At 43.8% G+C, this 21,187-nt stretch overlaps 1 protein-coding gene across 1 annotated transcript in view; it reads right to left on the bottom strand.

Moving 5' to 3' along the window:
- mpped2a (metallophosphoesterase domain containing 2a) overlaps positions 1-21,187 on the bottom strand; it is a 54,156-nt gene that overhangs the window by 19,966 nt on the left and 13,003 nt on the right. Inside the window, exons 3-4 of the mRNA XM_056413526.1 lie at positions 13,918-14,099; positions 9,406-9,631 (exon numbers count right to left, since the gene is read on the bottom strand). Coding sequence (XP_056269501.1) covers positions 9,406-9,631; positions 13,918-14,099 — 408 coding nt within the window. The remainder of the gene's footprint in view (positions 1-9,405; positions 9,632-13,917; positions 14,100-21,187) is intronic.

The raw sequence follows: 21,187 nt of genomic DNA, 5'->3' as shown, positions 1-21,187 counted from the left end.
TTTTTTAACATCTCATTAAAAAAGGTGGGAAAACCTCCCAAGAGGCCGTGTGGTGGACGAGTCTCAAGATTATTCATCATCTTTCAATAATACTGAGAAATAAGATTTTTAGGATTCATTTTCTTGAATTATTATTTGATTAAATTTCTGAGAAAACGCTGCAAAAAAAGGAAGAAAAGACGAATGGCTCCAACGGAAGATAGACTATCCAAAAAAAACAATCAATACAGTCCAATATCCTGACGTCTGGAGATGTTCCCAAATCAATAGCGAACTAAATGACTAATCATTCTTTCATTGGATGTGTCGACACAATTCTCAAAGTGTTTTGAACTGGAATGGACAAAAAGGGGATTTAAAATGGACAAAAAGCTTTTCCCCTGGTTGAAGTATATATACAGTTTATATACAATATATAAGAAAGACATTTTCACTGTTATCCTACGTATGTATATAGATATATATGCTTCTTGAAAATCAGTTTTACGTTCAAGTAAAAATGCTTTATTTTCACAATGACGACACCTTCACTGAACAGAAAACTGGATTTGGACTGCATTCAAAACTAATTGTTTGTATGTTTCTTCCAACAAAACAACAACTTGTCAACACCAGAGTCAAGCCCCTTTCCCACTGGACTCAAGACCCACTAACATCTGGCTTTCGTCTTCAGTGGGACCGACGGGTTTTCATCGGCTCCCGCTCTGAACGGCAGTGATGGAAACACCCGGCTGGGGAGCCAGTACGATGCCATCGGACACACTTTGCAATGTTTATATAGCAAATACTAATTTGATATGAATTCAGGATGTTTTTTATCCGCTATAAAATCAGGAATTTGGACTAAAACTATTACTTCATTTAGTCTGACCATCGAAACACTTCAATCAATCTCGGCAGAAACAAAAAAAAAACACATCAAAACCGTCTGTGATTCTTTCCACGGTGCCAACAACCACCAAGTCTGGGTCGGTCCAAATAAACCCAGAACTCAGGCAAATAATTTAACTCATATTTATAACATTGGATTACATATTAACAACTCACGTGATTGCCATATTAGATCAAATAAAACTTAATTGCATTATTTGCATAAGATTTCTGATGTCATAGGTCGAAAACTTGCATCTGTTGAACGTTAATAAAGGGGGCCAAATATAAGAAAGAATAACATCTGATCATAAGACAACTGTCCATAAACAGACTGACTGATGCCAATCATTTACATTCCAAAAGGGTTTGTGTGTCAATTTACTCTTTAATAAATGATCAGAGTAAATAACTCATTACCGATCGTACTGCCTGGATGAGAAAAGAAACGGACGTTTAAAAAGCGACGCTCAAAAACCTCCACTTTATTTAGCCGATCGTGGAAAGTTGACAGAAACTAAAACAAAACTCCACGTGTTAGTTTTCCCGTTGTTCCAACAATCACCAACTCTGGTTTGAGTGTTTGACAGAGAGACTGAATAAGTAATATATATATATAAATAAAAAAGAAGTAGCCACTGTAACATGCACCAGAACATTTGTGCACATACTTGTACATTTGGGCTGAAGGGGGGGTCTTTACCGTCGTGACTTTGCTTTTCTTTTGGCATGGACTCTGGTGCCGTGGCCCGAGTGCAGCGCGGCGTTTCCCCGGCGTCGGCTCCTTTCCCAGACCGACAGTGTTTAATGGCGCCGCTGGCCGCCGCGCGGCAGGACCTCTGGCTGCCCGGCCGGTGACTGATGCACGCGGGGCCGCGAGGGAGAGCTTTATTAAACGACGGCGAGGAGCCATCGCTCTCCCTCTGACATATTGGGGGCTCACCTTGGGGGCGGGGGGGCGAGGGATATTTACTCAGTCTTTATTAACACCCATGTGACGACGTGCGTTTGTTGGTTTCCAGAATGTTGCATGTAGTATGTGTGTGTGTGTGTGTGTGTGTGTATGTGTGCAGTCATTTAGCAGGAAGCACTGTGCGAGGCGTGCTGTCATAAATCCATCACTTAACCCTCTCATTCTCTCAACACACACACACAAACAAACACACACACACAAACAATACACCTGCAGACCTCGATAGCCTGAAAGAACAAACACACAGCTCCTCTTTCTCCTCCTCCTCCTCACCTTCATCACCAGCTGCAGGAGGCTCCATACAGTCCGTAACCTGACGACCAGCTGCACCAGCACCCATGGGTGCAACCGCAGTAGCAATACAAACACTGACACACACACACACACACAGCGTCCAGCACAATGCGGCCCCGCCAATAGATGCTGGACGATTTCTATTTTACGCTCCATTAAGTAAAGGTGTCACATGTTAACATCAATAAATCACTTTCTCATTCATTCTGAAGCATTACTGAAATGAATGTGACATCGATGTCGACCGAAAACATTTAATTTCCAAATATATATATATTTTTTTAAAGAGAAAAACTGCTGCCTTTGTTGCAGCTCATTTAGAAACGCAGTTTTATTAAAGGTGTTTATCTGATCACATTATGAAAGTGTTTACAAAAGGTGGGACACGTTGCAACATTTAATCCTCAGAAAGAGATAGACAAATATCTGCCTCATAACTCCTGAATCAATGGGATACGTTTATATATTTAAATCATGCCTGGATTTTAGTGGGAATTAGACTTTCTTTATCAGCAGGGAAAGGCTGTATAAAGGGAGAGCTTCTCCGACCCCCCAGCAGCAAATCAAAGAAACAGTGGGGGGGGGGGGGGGGGGCAACACCGGCAGTTTCTACAACACTTCTATTGCTTTAGGCGGCGTGCTTGGCTAACTGCTAATGGAACTACGTCTACAACCGAGCGCACCGCCATTTGAGGGTTGAATTCATTCAATCACACTATTCAGCAGTGGCCATTCGACACACACACACACACACACACACACACACACACACACACAATGTGTTATACTGCCAGTCTCTAACTGTCAACACTACAAGTTGTTTTAAACAATTTTAATGAATACAACAAATAAGCCTGCAGTGTTTAATTTGCTAGTATGAATAAAATCTAAATTATTGAGAGTGGTAAATGCAGAATTAGCACCCAAAAAAAAAAAGACCCAACTTTTTGATCCCAATGTGACATTTCTAGAAAAGTTCAGAAACTTTCACCACGCCAACTCTCTGCAGAGCGAGCGAGGGCAGGGCGACCACGAAGCCCTTGACTTCACGGTGACGGACATTTGTCAGGGCCCATTGCCTCATCGGAGGCAACGCTGCCATGTGCTCACACTCAGGGAAAACAGTGTGTGTGTGTGTGTGTGTGTGTGTGGGCAGACTGCCAACACAAACCGACAGAGGCTGGCGCCGGCCAAGAGGTGACTTAGGGGTGATTAAGCTAAAAGCAGCCGACACAAATGTCACATCTCAACAACACGGACGAATGAAAACAACAGATAGAAATGTTTGTGTTCATATCCACCCGAGTGTCGTGGAGTCTATTCTTTACCCAAATACACTTGGCTTTTAAATAGAAACACATATGTCTGGGGACATTTTTTGCCACATACATTTAAAAAAGACCGAAATTTGGATACACAATGCTGAAACTGGTGGCATAAATACAGGGATTTCACTTGCGCATGCAAATCTATTCAAGATAATAATATTTAATTAGTAACCTTGTTAACAAATAAACTTGAGTCACGTTACTAGAAGAAGGTTACCGTTTGATTTGAAACTTTCTGGAAGGTTACAGTAAACTGTGGATCACATCAAAAAGGTCCAAATAAGGGTTTTTTTCTCGGTTTCAGGTTATTTGGTTTCACTCCAATTTATTGGGCACTTTTGTTGTTTACAATATTTAGATAAACCGCAAATTAAAAGCACATTTTTCAAAGAGAGAGAGAGAGAGAGGAATAGAGAGGGGGAGATTTGCATTAGTGAGTTCCAACACTGCTGTTGGGCTAAAAGGTCTGGCTTGTTCGGGTTCATCCCCAAGGTGTTCGGGTCGGGCTGAGGTCCAGAACACTGAGCTCACCGGCACCACCGACCTTTCTTTAAGCTCGGGGGAATCATCCGGCTGAGGCAGGGAAGGATCTCCCCCAAAATGAAGCATAGCATTGCCCAACATGTAACTGTACGCTCTAGAATTAGGATGCTCCCGGACTAGAACGAAGTAAAAGTCTGCAGACCGGGGTGTCCGGAAAGCTTTGCAAGGTAGACAGAGAGACGAAGAAGAGGAGGAGGAGGAGGGAAAACAAACCTCACAGATCGCTGCCCTCCTCATAATGAAAACAACTGAGGCTAAACATGATGCTGATATTCAAACACCACCACTGTGCATCGCTCCCTCTCTCGCTCCCTCTTCCTCTCTCTGTCACACACACACTCACACACCTGACCTTTACAGCGAGAAATGAATACAACTAAAATCTGCAAATGACAAATTTGCATTTGGCCCCGCAGGTTTCCCCCGAGGTGGAATTCAGAGTCAAATGAGGGCGGTCGGATTTAATCTGCCGCTTCTGGCAGGCACACACACACACACACACACAAACTCGCGGTATTGAATAAACCAAGGGAACCAAACCAGGTACTGTGAAGAAAAGAGGGGAAGAACGGACAGGAAATGAGAAGCGAGGTGTTGCGTCCACGCGAACAGAGAGAAGTGGAAAGCAGAAATGAAAAGGAGGAAGGAAAAAGAAAAAAAAAGGAACCCGGGAGGAAGCGAGGAGACTCCCCCAGTGGACGAGACGGCAAAGGAGGGAGGAGGGCAGCGGCAGCAACAGTTTGACCTCCGACCCGGGAGTTAAATTGCGGTCAAGTCTAGAATCACAACACAGGTTAATCCCTCCAGAGTCGGCTCCTCTGTTCAGAGCTTATCGGAGTCCACAGCAGCAGCAGCAGGATTCCTCACATATCTGCCACCGGAGCGACGGGTCACTTCTTCTATTATTGATGTCTGAGCCCAGTCTGTGTGCGAGAGATTATTTTTGTTCTTAGCTCCCTCAATTTAAATTCGTCGACGTATCACAGTCGGTTTAATTTCATAAACGTGACGTATATCATGATTTGAATATCGCTGAAATCAATATTTCCCCAGTACCCGCGCCTCGCAAACCAGTGGTGTAATATATGACGCATTCTTTTGAAATTGATTTCGGCCATTTGTAACTTCTCCTAAGACGCCAATAAGTGATTCAGATGATGTCATCATGATGTCATCATGATTGCATATTAAGAGGCTCAGTTGACTGTGATGGGAGAGAAATAAAAGCAGAAAATGGTCCCATTGCAGAAGCTGTAAAGTAAATGATTGGGACAATATTTGGGACGGATAATGAGTTCCTCTGCAGAAGTGTGCATTAATTCGGGAGAAAAACCAGGATTTAAAACTCTCTATTTTACGAGAATATTTTAAAATGCTGGAGGAAAGTAAACAGAAAAATGTTATTATAGAATCGTCAAGGATACCAAAACTCATTACATAAAAACCACTCGTGTTTCAGAAGGATATATTTGAGATTGTGGTTGATAAATGATTTAAATATCACTCTTTGGGGTATTATTGTCGAACAATTCAGCACAAACGAGAAGTAATTTAGGCGGTTAACCCAAAAGGCGTCAGACTGGAACAGCAAAAAGGTCAAGAAACATGCTAGATTAAAGACGGCGGATTAATAATGACATTTAATTGGTTTAAAGTTCAGAGAAAAAAAAGAACTCCCCAACTAAAATGTTGTTGCCTGGAGCAGAACGAGTTAACGATGTGAATAAAATCCCCAAACTGTGCAGCTCTGAGAGACCTTCAGCTCCTCCTAAAGGAGGCTTGATTGACAAGGTGCAGAAGCCTTCACGGTGCGTGTGTGTGTGTGTGTGTCTGTGCGTAGGAGTGTGTGTGAGTATGAGAAGAGGCGGTTTAGGTATTCGGTCTGTTGAGCATCTGTCATTAAACGGCGTGAGTTGTGTGTCTTTCACGCTGCGCTGCTTTCACTCCAAGTCGGAGTGAAAAGGGTCAAAAGAGAGTTTCGCTCCAGATTTTTACAACACGGTGCCGATTATTACCATAAAAATGTCCGATGGAGAAGAATGTACTGCTCCCATCTGAAACACTTCGGCATAAACAGTCACGCACTTGCAGAGCGTTTTAAATAGTACACTCTAAGAAAAGATTGATATCAGAGACTTGTTAAAAGTGGCACTAATTTACTTTATTTCAATTTTTTAGGGGGTTCTCAGGTTAACCGTTGAGGCATGCACATATTTAAAAAAAGTTCTTCACGCATTCAAATAAACACGGGGCGAGTATTTCCTGAATAATTAAAGTAATGTGCAGTTGGAGCCGGAGAAGGACATCTGCGGATCGTTCAATTCATAATCTGATAATAAAAGCGTGAGGATATTTTACAAGTATTTCATGACATTTGCATTAATTATTTTTTTTCTGAATGAGAGCAGACCAAGCAGCGCCGATTCCTCTGGAAGTGGAAATAAGTTAAAAATTCCGAAAACATTACAGCGTCTGAATACGTTTCCTGTGAAAGCAATCTGTAGCTAATTAGTTTTAGTTTGGTTTTGGGAGAAAATGAGAAGAACATTGTTGACTAACGCAGCGTCACGACGCCGATTCATTTCCAAACTTTTATTGAAAGCGACCGTCGACAACAACAAAGTCATATAAGGAGTTCTAATTCCCATCACTGTATTATTTCAATGATTTAAAAAAATGTCTGAATACATTTATTTCTGGCAATAAACCAAAAGCCAGAGGAGTCCTCAGATTTACAACATCTGGGGCAATTTTCCCCTCAACTCTGAAGATTACTTTTTTTGTATAGATACTCTCGTGAGATTAATTAACTGAGGAAACGTGTTGGACACATTTGTGTGTGTGTGTGTGTGCGTGTCTGTGAGAAACATTAAAATTCATCTCGATCCCCGAAGAGTTGAGAACCGGCTTGACTTCTACGTTTTAACAGATAAAAAGACGATCTGTGTGGGAAAGTATAGATGTTTCCTTGGCGATGTGAAAGCGTGCTTCGTGTCCGATGAAAGGACGGCCGACATGAACAGAAACAACCAAATATCTCCAAAAATATATCCAAAAATATCTATAAAGAGCGTAGAATGATTGATTGCTAAATTATTTTTTAAATATATGGACAAGCATAAAGGGTGTGAGCGGCGATGGAAAGAAAACTTATTTTCCTAACAGAAACAAGTTAAAGGAGACATCATTTTGATGGTGTTTTGTTTGTCGTTGACACGTTAGAGACTGGGATAAAAAAAAGTAAAAAAATGTCTCATAAATTATCGGACGAAAATACAAAGCCAAATTATTTAAACTGACTTCACAAGTTCAGCATCAGACAGAAGAAAATGAACACGATTGCAATTTGCTGTAGAGAAAATAAAGAGTCAGAACATTTTTGTTTTTGTTTGAGATAACAAAAAGGGATTTAGATTGATTGATGAGTTCCGTCTTTGCTCTTATACATCTTAAGTGTGCACAATAAACTGCAGCTTATCAACTATCATTGAGAAACAGGTGATTATTGGTTATCGGATCTGCTGGAAAACATAATCCTTATGTTCCCTCCAAAGCCGCTGTGTGATGGGATGAACCACCCGGCGAGCCGGAAACCCAACATGCGATCTGATTGGGTCTTAACGGCGGCGTCTATCAGGCGGTGGTTACACGCTACATTTCCTGAGCGATGCCGCCGCGTCCCGGTCCTGCAGCAGCAGACCGCCGAGGGGCTCGGCCACCCAGGCGGCGTGCTGGTGAGCTGTTGATGAAGTGAGGGGTCAACGGGGGGGGGGGGGCGGGCAAGTGAGACCTCACACTGGACAAGCAGGCCAGACCACAGTGGCATATGGGTGTGAAGGAGGTAAGGAAGCTGAAGCCGAGGAGGTGGGGGTGGCCGAGCTGTCCACTCCGCCTCTCACGAGACCCACAGCTGTCACAACAGACACTTACCAGCCCTCACACTAAACACCCGCCAGGGAGAAGAGGGGGAGGGGGGGGCAGCATCCTTCCTCTTTCAAAACTGTAGGATGGAGGAGAGGAAGGATGGAGGGAGGGGGAGAGGGGGGAAAGAGAACAGCTAATCTCTTCTTCCTGCCACTGTGAATGCTGGGAGCCACCGTGCCTCTGCCTCTTCTGAAGCCAGGCAGCAAACCTGCTAATTATAGCCACTAAAAAGGAGGAAGGTGTGACCTAAATAGTTATTTTAGGTCCGGCGCAGACTGGTGAGAACCACTGAGCACAGAGAGAGAGAGCGAGAGGGAGAGAGAGAGAGAGAGACAGCTGGATAGCAAGTTTCAGCATAACAAAACACACCAGCGAAGGTGAATGGATCCCCAAGATGAGCATAAAGCATCATCAGACACACACGACTGTGTACCTCACATTTATAGATTAGTTTGCCAATCAGAGTGGAAAAAAATCCATTCTAAATATTATTATTGATTTATTAAGGCGATATCAGCAAATTGTTGCTTCATTGCGTTTCATCGCGTCTTTTATCATTAGAATATTGGACTTCAGAATAATCGAGACATTTTTTAAGATAATTTATATTCTTGAGGATATTTTTTTCGACAATTTATGTGTTAAATCGTTAGAAATCTAATTAAATTGATGGATGGAAGTAACCGTTCCAGGTGCGTCTCCCTCTCCCAAACGAAAACGTTGCATCTCTTCGGGGGTTGAACGTTAATTACCAAAAGTAGCGTAGCATGCGTTAAGATACTTAACTTATTGTAAAATAGACGGCTGCACGAACCTCAACCCGCTACAAACTCTGGATGTTTCTGTTGCTTTGAGAAGATGAATACGTGATCATGTATCCGGGAAACACCTTCTGCCCAACAGCTCTTTAACCACCGACACAAGCGCATCGTTAGGCGTCAGTTTTGAAACGATACGTTCGTGAGAAGTTACACGTCCATGAACGCATCACGGATCTCAGGAGGGGATTCCGTCCTACTCTCTCTCCACCATCACCTCTCAGCTCCCGCCTGCCCCTGTTTGTTGAACACAGGCTGCTTACACCATTCCCCGACCCCTCCCGCCCACCCTTCCCCCTCTCTATCTCTGTTCTTTCCACGCCCGAGAGCCTATTGACTAACACCGTCCCGGTACCACGCGTATCACTTAACCCCGTGTCAAAACACAGGTGTAACGTAAGCTCGGGGAGCATCCGAGGTCCTTGAGCTCATAAAGGGGGATGTGCGAGCCGGGAATAGCACCCTGCATGCGAGAGGAGGGGGGGGGGCTGGAGAGCAGCCAAACCCACCTGGTCGAGAGGGGAAGGCACACCTCCACCTCGGGGACCCACAACCACAATGACACGGAAAGACGACTCGGCGGTTATGAAAAAAAAGACGAAAAAAAGACGAGCGATGAGAGCGGGACGGGAGGAGGGACGGTCGGTGTTCCTACCATGGCGCCCCGTATATCCGGAATCCCTTGACGGTGACGTCCGAGTCCTTCAGGTACACGCAGTTCGTGAGCAGCGTCTGGACATTGTCAAAGTCCTCCGGTTTGAGTTTGGACACCGAGGGGAATCGGTAGTAATCCTGCTTGACCAGCTCGGCCATAAAGTCCTTATCGAAGGTCAGCTCGTGGTTGCCGGCGATCACCACCTTGAACTCGTACGGGAGGCCACCTGGAAGAGAGGATGGGGGGGGGGGGGGGGGAGAGAAGTGGGTAAGCTGACGTCCCAGATACACAGAAGCAGCCGCATGTTGAGCTCTCGTCGGAAACTCTTTCTTTTCGAACAGAACCGAGAACGTGGCGGTCACGTGGGAGCGGGCTGGACTTCCCGGACCACCAGATAATTCATTTAGAAATACGGCTTGCTCACTAGTTTTCCGCATAAATATTGTCCAATAGTTGTAATATCCAGCGTCCTTTACTTCCAGACAGATGCACGACGCATTGCCTTATTATTAACGCAAATATTGTATAAACATTGCACGTGTAATCTTAAGTTTTTAGGTTTGTTTTGTGACGTCTGCCTCTCGGGAGTACAGATGAAAAATAGCCTGTTGGCCAACTGGCACATTTAGAGAAATGTTTTTATTTGTATGTGCACTTTCCCTTCTTAAATAAACCAAAAATAGAAAAAATTAATTAAAAAGATTAAAATGTATATGACATTATTGGAAATATAGCCATCAAGTTCACACATACAGAGACAAGTTAAAACTATTATTTTTATTAAAAAAAGAACTAATTATTCGCAGTAATTCAGCATTCCTGAGAGATATCCGGCTTTGGCTGAGCCAGGAAAGACATTCTTCAAAAGTATTTCTGATTCTACATGTTTTGCTGCAAGTTTTTGTTGTTCAAGTATTTTATCCACGAACACTGAATCAGTCGAATATTAGATAGAATATGGAAATCCGCAAAAAATGACAACACATTCTTCCGATTTTTTAAAACCGCTCATAATTCTTTAGAGTTAAAACACATTTTTCACACGGCATACGGTTGTCCACAGCGGGAAAGAGTATTTCAAAAATACGCTTTCAGACACAGCAGGTTGACCTCATATGTTCAACTCGCAGCTTATAAACTCTCCTCAATAGGTCCCTGAACGCCTCACCGGGAGCACAGATCAGGAACCGGAAAGAGAATTAGTGGAGGGGAAAAATACCCTCAATTCAGGCAGTTGGAGAGGTCACAACCTGCTCCCCCCCCCCCCCCCATCAGACCACCGTCCATCTCTGCATACGGCGGGCGAAAAAGAAAAGTGTGAACTAAATAGAGAAGAACATCTATTACAATTCTCATCCCCTCATCTTTCAACTTCGCCTGTGCCCTTTTCGCTTCTCCTCCGCCAGGTGATTTGTCCCGGTTCCCCATCCAGAGACTGACTTACTACTTTATTCCTGCAGATTGAGCACTCAGCGAAAGGCCCTGGCCTTCATCACCCCTCTGTTCCTCCTCTGTAGATTTATCCTTTCCCTCGCCTTCATTCGGCTTTCTAGACTCCCCGTTGACTTGTCGGCCTTTTAAAGCCGCCTCTGGAGGTTCTGTTTGCACTAATTTATGGCTGCAGGTAACCAGCAGATCCCCCACCCCGGGCCATATAATCTAGAAAGCAGATTGTAACAACACATCATTATGTCATGACTACACACCACACATGTTCACGTTATTATTTAGTTATAATCTGCTGCATTTGGTAATAAACAGTCTAAAAAAAAAGGACACCACATTTTATAATGAATTATTGTATAGTAATTACAACATGTGGGAATACAAGCATTATATAATAACTAACCAAAAAAACACAACAATGAAACACACAAATTAAATTTCCAAAAAGCTGAATTGAGTTTGATTTAAACGTGTATTACAGGTTTAGACTTTAGGCATTTTTAGAAGTTATATTTAACGTTTTGTGGATTTTACGGGTTCACCTACATTTTTTCAATGGACATAAAATGTAAAAAAATATATATCTTCACATACACCATGCTGATTGGCTGAAGGAAAAGTATTGCGGCCCATTGGTTCTTCTGCTCTGACCAGCAACGCAAATTTAATAAAGAATCCAATAAAAACAGATTTGAATATAAATATTTTTACCTCGCGAAAGAAACGATTTAAAGGCAACTGCTCAACTTCGCGGCGGTCAAGTACACAATTGGAAATAAAGATGATGGAAACCAAACAGAATAAAAATCCTATCAGGATACGCCGGTTCACTACAAATAGATCAAATGATTCCACCGCATCCGTCAAAAGGGTGTGTGAGAGAGTGTGTGTGTGTGTGTGTTCTCGAATGATGAAAATGAAAGAATCATGGTTCCCCGGTCCGCAGGTTTCATTCCCGCTACTTTAAATTAGCTCTTGTCACGTCTCAGGATCATACATTTCCAGTCTAACCTTATATGAGAGCGCCGTCTCTCAGTTCCCCCAGCACACTAACTGAATCACACACACACACCCACACCCACACACACACACACACGAGGGGAACCATAATTACCATCAAACAACTCCACCTCCATTACTCTAGTGGGAATGTCGGCTGCTTTTTATTGCTGCCGTGAAACATCTTCCAGACGGATGGTGGAGTGATACACCCAGATTTATTTCTTATTCGTCGCCCACCAAAAGATACGAAAGACTAAATCAAAAGCAGAGCTCTGCAGAGCTACGTGTGCATAGGCATGCGCCGTGATGCCTCTCAAACAGGCATATCTACATTTGTCTAAAGATTTGAAGGAGGCAAAAAACACAGATGAGCTTCTCCATTGAAAGAGCTATATTCAAAAACACACTCTTTTCAACAAGAGCGTAAAAAGGTGCCGAACGCCACATTCAGAGCACATCTCAACATCAGCAGGACGGGAGAGTGTGTATGTCTAATACTCACACGTTGTGTGAACTCTGGTTGGCGTGTCAGTTGTTGATGTGCATGAGAGTCGAGATTAGAAGCCATGTTTTTGGGGTAAAATTGTGCTGAAAATATGACTGTTTGAAGACGCGCCGCATGCAGACGGGCGGTGGAGGAGAGGATTCATGCGCTTTGAGGGCTCTCCACAGACCTCTGAGAGTTCTGAGTTCTGCTGTGGAATCTGGGTCAACGCTGGTATCCAGTGTGAAGCCCGACCGACTGCAGCCGCCGTCGTCTCCGGAGAGGCAAAACTTTGACAGCTACCTTTCAACCCTGCAGGGGAGTCGGAGCGTCTGATACTCCAAACATGGCTCAAAGGGGCGCTTGCTCTCGCAATCGAAAGTTTACTTTAAAAGAAATGAATAAAATACATCTAAAAAGGTTCTTACTCTCTGATGTAATGAAAAAGACATCAGAATCGGTATTTTTTTTTTTTGGTGGCACTTTTTGACATTATTATTCACCGTCTGGTGTCAGTCAAGGAATGTAATTAAACTTCACGGTTGAATGAGAAACATTTTGACAGGAAATGTAGGTCAAGTATGTCAAGAGTGGATTTTGAGGTAAAAGTCGTCGCCCAATCTAAAATCTTTCCTTTCATCCACTTCTTCCTTGAATCGTCTCGTCCTCTTTTTAAAATTTTTAAGTGCATAGTGCACTATTTAGTAGTTAATTTCCCCCTTGGCTACATAACTTTTGGATATTTTCTCTCTCCCCAACAGCCAATGAGAATCTTTGGGTGTAACTAGCTAGCAGCATGCTTACCAATTGTGTTCTGAGAGTTTGTTTGCTTCGGACTTATTGCAGAACTCACGAGGAACTCTTTGTGCTCTCGTCATATGCTCATGAAATGGAGTTTAACCCAGGCAACAACCTCCAGTTCTGAAAAGTGAAGCCAATGCAGAAAGAAGAGCCTGAAACTTGCATTATTTCTAATTTCCAGCAGGCTGAGCTGTTCATTACACACAAGCCTGTGTTTCTTAAATTCTAAATTTGAATGCACCGTGCTCATTTCCTGTCAATGAAATCAGAACGCCTCTACAGCTTGATTTGTTTTGAGTCTTTTAGACTTCTGCTTCTACCTCAAATATATCAACCGGACAAAAAACAAATGACTAAAGCACAGACAAAATAATTAAAATGAGTTAAAACTTTCCAGGCCGGTGTGATTGGGTGGAACTTTTTGCGTGACGCCCTCGGCGAGAGGAAACATCTGACTGTGTGTCTGTGTGCGTTTCTTTTTATGTGCGTGAAACATGACAACATGCCCCAGCTCTCCCCCCGGAGGGTCTACAGATTAAACACTTGCTGCTGCGACAGCCCAGCACTCCCACCCCCAGCAGGGGGGCCAGAGGGAGAGGTCAAAGGTTAACTGAGTCGGGGTGTTAGGTCAGACAGGTTAAACTGGACACTTACGCACAGCGGCTTCGGGTCAACAGTGGGCTTATTGTGTGGTCCGGCTCCCTGTTACGTGCGAGCCGCGCGCACGTCGGCGCCGCGCGAGTGTGAGAAACCAGTGCGTGTCGGAAGCAGATTAATACCTAGCCAGTCGTTGAACTTCTTGACCTCGGAGGGCAGGCCCAGCTCGGTGAAGTCGCCCGTGTGCAGCAGCACGTCGCCGTAGGGCATCTGGATGCCGTCGGTACGCGAGTGTGTGTCCGACACACACACAAACCTGGTGTGTCCGGCTGGCTTGGGATTGTCATAAGGAATGGGGTCCACCCTGAAACGACACGCGACACCAAAAGAGACGATAAGTCACGATAAAAGGTCACATTTACCTCCACGATGAGACAGCAGCTCTGATATTATTCTTTTCCTTGAATTATTGTTTTGAGTTCAGGCGGGGAACTCTGCCGCACGGCATCGCCCCCCGTCTCTCACCCCATGTTGCTTTAAAGGAAAGGGAGAAAAAAAGTTGCATAACACACGCTGGAAAAAAGAGAAAACGGTCATAAAACAGTGAATTATGCATCGATGGGTTGACATTTACAAATTCAGCAGCAACTCTGTTTCACTGAACCCAATTCAGTTTGTTGTTGTTGTTGTTTTGGCTCTCTCCCTCCAACAAGAAGTCTCTTTTCACAACATGCTGCCCAATACGAACTCCAAGTTATGTTGGAGTGACGTTAGAAACAAAATAATATGAAAAAAAAGATGCTGTTGAACATGTCGAGTTTACAAGAACGGATTTGAACAAACTCAAACTGTAAACAATCGTGCTTTCCTTTTAAATTATAATTATTTTGTCTACAAACAAAGCTGCATTTTAATGATTTATGATTCATCCTCAACATCAGACGTTGTTGACACAGTTTGTGAATATCTTTAGACGTTGATGTCTTTAGCCGTGGCGCTCTGAGAACGCTTTCAACCTTAAAAAGGCGCTGTGCACATTTTTAAAGAGACAGAAATGCAAGAAATGAAATGTTCCACTTATTTACGAGACATCCGTCTTTGCTTGTCATTTGAACATTATTTCTGCAAAAAGAGCTGCAATTTTATATCCTGTGTGATATAAAAAAAAAAAATACTGGCTTACCCGAACCAGACGCATATTTTTGGGAAGTGTATGCTAATTTCATAGCAGAAGGGGCACAGCCGAGAACGGGGACCTTAAAAAGATCATTTGTTTGGGGGGAAAAAATAAATTACACGGTCTACAGAATAAAGGCACGCGGCGGAGCAAAATGCATCTGGGAGAAAAGAGGAGACATTAAATGTGGTCGTCTGGGCTGGAAAACAACCGGCGCTCGGCTTGATTTGTGCTCACGGGGAGGGCAATGGCTGCTTTGTGGCATCAGATTGGCTAAAGAGACGGTAAATTAAAGCATGCCATGTTCTTTCTGTCCATTATCTAAAGAAAAAAAACAACACTTAGACCAGAAGTCTGGCTGGAGAGAAAGCCTTTTATTCATCCTTTTTGTTCGATGCAAGTACGTCTGTTAAAAATGGAAGAAAAACCTGTACTTTTTTTTTTTCCCGACTGAAAGGAAAGGGGTGGGGGGGGAGGAGGGGGGGAATCATCTTGTCTGTAATTGAAGTCTACAATGTGCAATCCTCTAGCACTCTGCCACCAGACCATTATTTCATTAGAAGGGATGTCACTCTGTCGAAAACATCAGACACATAATCAACGCTGCAATCTCCAATCTGACAAGCACGCACACACACACACACACGCACACTTATTTTACTCGCATCTGTGCACAAACATGGCATGAAGGCAGCCCCGCAGAAGCAGATGAAATCAAAAGGTTTCAAACCGGAGACGACGTCATTAACGGAGATGGAGAAAATGGGCACCTTGGCACAAAAGAAAAATCTCACTGAAGGGGAGGCAACGCTGCATTTGAGGAGTCTTATTTGGGAAGCAATTTTCCTGTTTTCCACTCTCTGACATGTTGAGCAGATTATTAGACATGGAAACGCTTCACAAGCAGCATGGAGTCTGTTGTTGCTGTTGTTGTTGTTCTGCTTTTGACTTAAACACTCGTCTGCCAGGCTGTTTTAATAACGGTGGTAACGTAGGTTTGTTAGTCTTCTATCACCCTTTCATTATCTAGTATTTTGTCGCTCATCTCACCCGTTATCTACATTGTGGTTCATAGTTTTATTAGGAAACGGTTCATAGACAAAGTGACCAGGTGTGAATGTTTTAGGTCAGTCCAGTGAAGTAAATATCTGGACGTCTTCACGACAACCAGTGTTGTCGTAAAGCAGTCAAACTTAAAGATTTGCATACCGACCAAAAATGCCAACCACAAGAGATATTAAAATGGAAATCTGTTGTAACGCCATATATATATATAAATATTTATATTACCATATCAAACAATTATTGTCTGTAGTCTAACCACCATCTGTGCCGCTGTCTGAGGCAGCAGCTGCAAACTCGCTGCATCGCGAGTCCTCCACTCAACGTGCGTCGCTTCAGCCTCTGCAAAACTGGATGACTTAGAAGCTAGGGGGGGGGGGGGCTGCTCCAAACCTTTCCTCTGACATGCTAACAGATAACAAAGGTGCCTTAAAAACTGCCATCGTTCATTCGTTCGAACATGAGGCGACTGTTGTTGCAGTGGCAAAACAATCTAAAATCTGAACTGCACTGGATTCCTAAAGTTCATTTTGGTTTGCAACAACCGCACGGGGACTTCATTGCTGCCGGGATGACTGGACATCGTGGATCGCTCTCATTTTAGCCACTATTCGGTTGCCATTGTGCCTCCTTTAAACATTCATAGCTTCAGTTCAGGCCTCATCGTAAAACACATTGGACCGAATGAAAAAGCCAGCTCGCGATTATGGTATTTACCATCGACTGTATGCTGTAAATAATACTCCCGTACGCACACCAATATGCGGCTCTATGCAGAGCGGCTCTATGCAGAGCGGCTCCATGCAGAGCGGCTCTATGCATTGCAGCGTATAGCTGGCGATTAGATTTGGTGCTCTGCGGTGCAGCTTTACAGGATTCGACAGTTCTCGTCTTGGAGGAAGGACGAACGCGGAACCACATGGGATGACAAAACACACATATGTAAATGTATACACACACACAAGCATATTAAGACAAAGCCGGGAGCAAAATAACCACCATCTCCAACCCCTTTCCTTTGAGATTTAATCCACCCTGAGAATGTAAGTACATACCAGCGGCCCCTATCAATTAAGAGCAGGCCCGGGCCAAGAAACCTTCATGATAGTGCCGCGTACGTCTCACACACACACACACGGACACACAGAGAGGGGCCCTGTCTTTCCTGTTAACATATGACTGTATAACAATCCAGTTCATTAGTAATGTATACAAGAGTTCAGGAGTTCGGCAGCGCAGCAGCGGCCTCTGATCTATTGTAAACGGAGACGGCGCAAATGAAAAAGCCTCGTTGCGCTGCGGGAGCAGGTAAAAGAATATTCTCCAGTGACAGACTGAACTGTGTGAGCATGAAGGTTCGTGTTAACATGTCTGAGCTTAGGCGTGACATCGGAGGGAAGACTGCGGAGGAGGAGAGAGAGAGAGAGAGAGAGAGAGAGAGAGAGTGGGGGAGCTGCAGAAATGCTAATGCACTGGAGGAGGGCAGGAGCACACTCTCAAATCCTCCATGACATCGGAGCCGACACAAAACCGAGGTCTGCGGCCGCAGACGTATCTGCTGGATGAAGAAACGTCTGCGAGAGAAACCATCAGCGCGTTAACGTCGCCTCACCTGGTCCTACAGCTGTGGCAGGAGAGCCTCCAAAGTGTACTTCTACGACGTAACATTCATTTGCACTCTGTAAACAGCCGCCACACAGTTTCTATTCCAGCCGTCATGCTTGCGTTTAGGGCTGCAACAACGAAATCGATGAAACCGATAAAAATCGATTATTAGAATAGTTTGCAACGTCATGCCGTTGGTGAATCCAACTGGCTGCTGTCGTCGGTGAAATTCACCGAGCGGTGTGAGCCCACAGTTGATATTATGTATAGATATATATTAGTGCTGTGAAAAATAACGCGTTAACTCAGTTAATTCAATTACAGGTTTAACTAGTTTGTTTTTTTAACGCATTTAACGCATGCGCAGAATGAGCTTCCAATCCGTCTGTTGTTGGTCATCGGGACGAAAAAAAAGTCACTTGCAAAATGAGCTTCCAATACACCACTTCAATCTGAACTCTGTCCGCTCTCATGCAGACGGTCTGTTCATCGGTAATGATCCTTCCGCAGGTTCACCTCCGGAAACCTTGTTACGACTTTTACTTCCTGTAGATCAGGGTCTCAACACGTCGATCGCGACCTGCCAGTCGATCGGTGTTGGTAGATCGCATGACATTAAAAGATTGGCCCGGCCCCTGACATGTTCTCTATAGCACGTCTTTGTTCTTTTATTAAACTAAACGTCTGTTGTTGATCGTATCTCCACAGCAGCATGTCATTTCTGTCTCTTCGCGTTGCGTTAACACTTATCGATCTCCGTCCTGCGCGCCACAGAGCTCCGTGCGCGCATCGGGACCGAGCAAAAAAAAAGTCACTTGTCAATCTGTCCACCTGTCCGGGCCGGTGAGGTTTCAGCTTTGCAGCGGTGTCCCCGCCGTCCCTTTCATCACGGCCCAGTTCATGAAGAAAACCCACACAGTCAGTTTGCCTCAGCAGCTGCTAGAGGAAGACTAGAGGCCTTTAGATTGTATCATGGTGGAGTTAATGGTTGACAAACAAGAGGAAAATGTTCTGTTTAACCCTCCTGTTACCTTTACATTTACTAACATATTTTACCCTCGGGGTCAATTTGACCCCAGCAATTAAAACCTCAGAAAATTATTAGAATTAATATTGCTTCCCAAGTTTAAGTGTGAGGTACTTTATGTTTGTTTGTTGACTACCTAAATAGCCCTTTAAATAAATAAAAAAGTTGATATTTCTTATATGTTTGACACAGTGAAAAACAACCTGGGGTCAAATTGACCCCAAAGAACACCGACATTAAACATTGAATGGGGTCAAATGGACCCGAAAGGTAACAGGAGGGTTAAACATTCTGTTTAGGATGAAGATGTATTCATGTTCCATATGGAAGAAAACTGCTAAATAACTGCTGAGTTGCAGCACCATTGTATAGAAGAATGTATAAATGTATATATCCGTCTTTTGTCATAAATCTCTATGTTCTCACAAAATATACCGAGAATATCGGTAATATGTGATTAATCATGATTAATCCACAAAAACCTGTGATTAACCCGATTAAAAATTTTAATCGTTTCACAGCCCTAATATATATATATATATTAATGTTATGAACCCAGACACCAGGGCGTTAGCTGTTCCGATGTTTGCGGGATTTCAACAGCAAGTATAACGTAGAAATAGTGGTCAATTCTTCCGTGGTGGATGGAGGAAATGAGAACCGTTTCCACGGAGCAAAGCAACAGAGATAAGCCCCGCCCCCTCAAATGCAAACGAACCACAAATAGTCGGGCAAAGAGTAAACTCACTCGAGAAAAGCGTCGTCAGTTCTATTTTTGAATAAAGGGTTGGAAATTAATGTTGTTTTTTGTACCAGATTCATCGATTAATTGACAGATTTATCGATTATTAAAATAATCGTTAGTTGCAGTCGTGTTTTTAATTGCAAAATGCACAGATGACAGAAGATGTTCCACATTTGAGAATGAAAGCATTTTCCCAATGCTTCAAAAAAAAATTTAAATGAAAGTTTTTGCCTAAGTTTTTTGCTTTCAAATATAAAGTGCTCTTTTATCCACATCAAATTGACATTTCTAATATCAATACAAAAATAAGACTGACTTAGCTTGCAGTGTTTTGCCCTAAACATGCGTGCCGATGATAAAACCATAAAAGGAAGATGTGAAACAACTAAAGAGGAGAAACTGGATTTATTCTCTCCCCATTATTGCTTTAAAATTGTCTGATTTTAGAAGCGACCAGGAGGCGAGCGCAGTGCAAGTCACTGTGGGAGAGCCAGACGGAGGGAAGGAGCTGTGCTCCCGGGTGTCTGGAGGAGGATATTCAATTGGACCGAGCGCACTTGGCTCTGTGGCCTTTAAAGAAAAAGAAAAAAACACACACACAAGCAAACAGGGTCAGAGTTCAGGCCGAGCTGTGCTTCTTCAAACGTGACACTTAACTCGCGGCAGATAAGAAGGTCGCGCTCCGTGTCGTCCGGCTCTCTAAGCGCGCCACATAATCACCGTGATTGATTGCAACGCTTCCTCTGGAGTCCGCACGCCGTCCAAGAAACCGGCCGAGGGGTTTGTCTGCTGCGCGGCCAAAACACTGTCCGAGCTCTTATCGGACGTTTTCTAGAATAAGTTCAATTCCCCCCCCATCCATCCATCACGGCAAGAGATAACTTCACCTATATACGGCCGACGTGTGAAATGCAGAAGGAAGCAATCATATTTTTGTTCTTTTTTTTGCATCTTCGTTTACTCTGAAATGCAAACAGGAATAGTTTTACCGACAACTTGAGTGAAAGTTGCCACGCCTTGAAACATTGTTGCCGTGGCGAGCGCGAAATACCTCCAAACAAGCGGGCGTGTTTGTCGTTGCCTCGCTCGGCTGACGCACGATGTCATACGCCAACGAAGAAGTATGCGAGTCCATCAAAACATTTTTACTTGAAGAGTAACACAGAATAATAAGGCCAGATTGATTATTCTGTAGAGTTCTGGCCGACGCGCCTCCTCCTCCTCCTCCTCCTCCTCCTCCTCCTCCTCCTCCTCCTCCTCCTCCAAGGGGAAGTGTGAAAATGGACTTGTGCTCAAGTAAAGCTGACCTGTTCATACGAGACAAACCAGATCAGGACTCACACACCGGCTGGTTCAAAGGCCAACGCAAAGACGACGCTCCAATTAACCCGACTCCACAGCCGGGGGTGTTGTTTGTTGTAGTGTGTGCAACACAATAGAATGCACTCCCTGTCCTGGATCCCCGCACACCACACGCATGCACGATTAACCGTGCCTCAAAAAAAAATACCATCGTGCATTTCTGCAAGAAATGTCAGCTGATCACATTTGATGTTGATTTAATCTAAATAGAAACTGCAGTGCGGACAGGTTTGACTGGGGGTGAGCTGCAGGTCACGAAGATTTAAAATCACGAGCAAACAGAATTTCCATCGACTTCCACTCGCCTCCTGAATTTAAAATACTTCGAAAATTAAACGGGATCAGGGGGAGAAGCTCTCGAGAAGATTGTGTGGTGGAATGCTGTCTGAGAACTCTTTTCTGGTTGAACCATGTTCCCGTGAAAAGACACTTTTTACCTCAGCGTTTCCCACGATGCACGACATTAAACAAAAT

This window comes from Pseudoliparis swirei, chromosome 4, assembly GCF_029220125.1.
Source record: "Pseudoliparis swirei isolate HS2019 ecotype Mariana Trench chromosome 4, NWPU_hadal_v1, whole genome shotgun sequence".
Classification (NCBI taxonomy): Eukaryota; Metazoa; Chordata; class Actinopteri; order Perciformes; family Liparidae; genus Pseudoliparis; species Pseudoliparis swirei.
The sequence above is the reverse complement of the archived record's forward strand: the minus strand, read 5'-3'. Positions and strand labels throughout refer to the sequence as shown.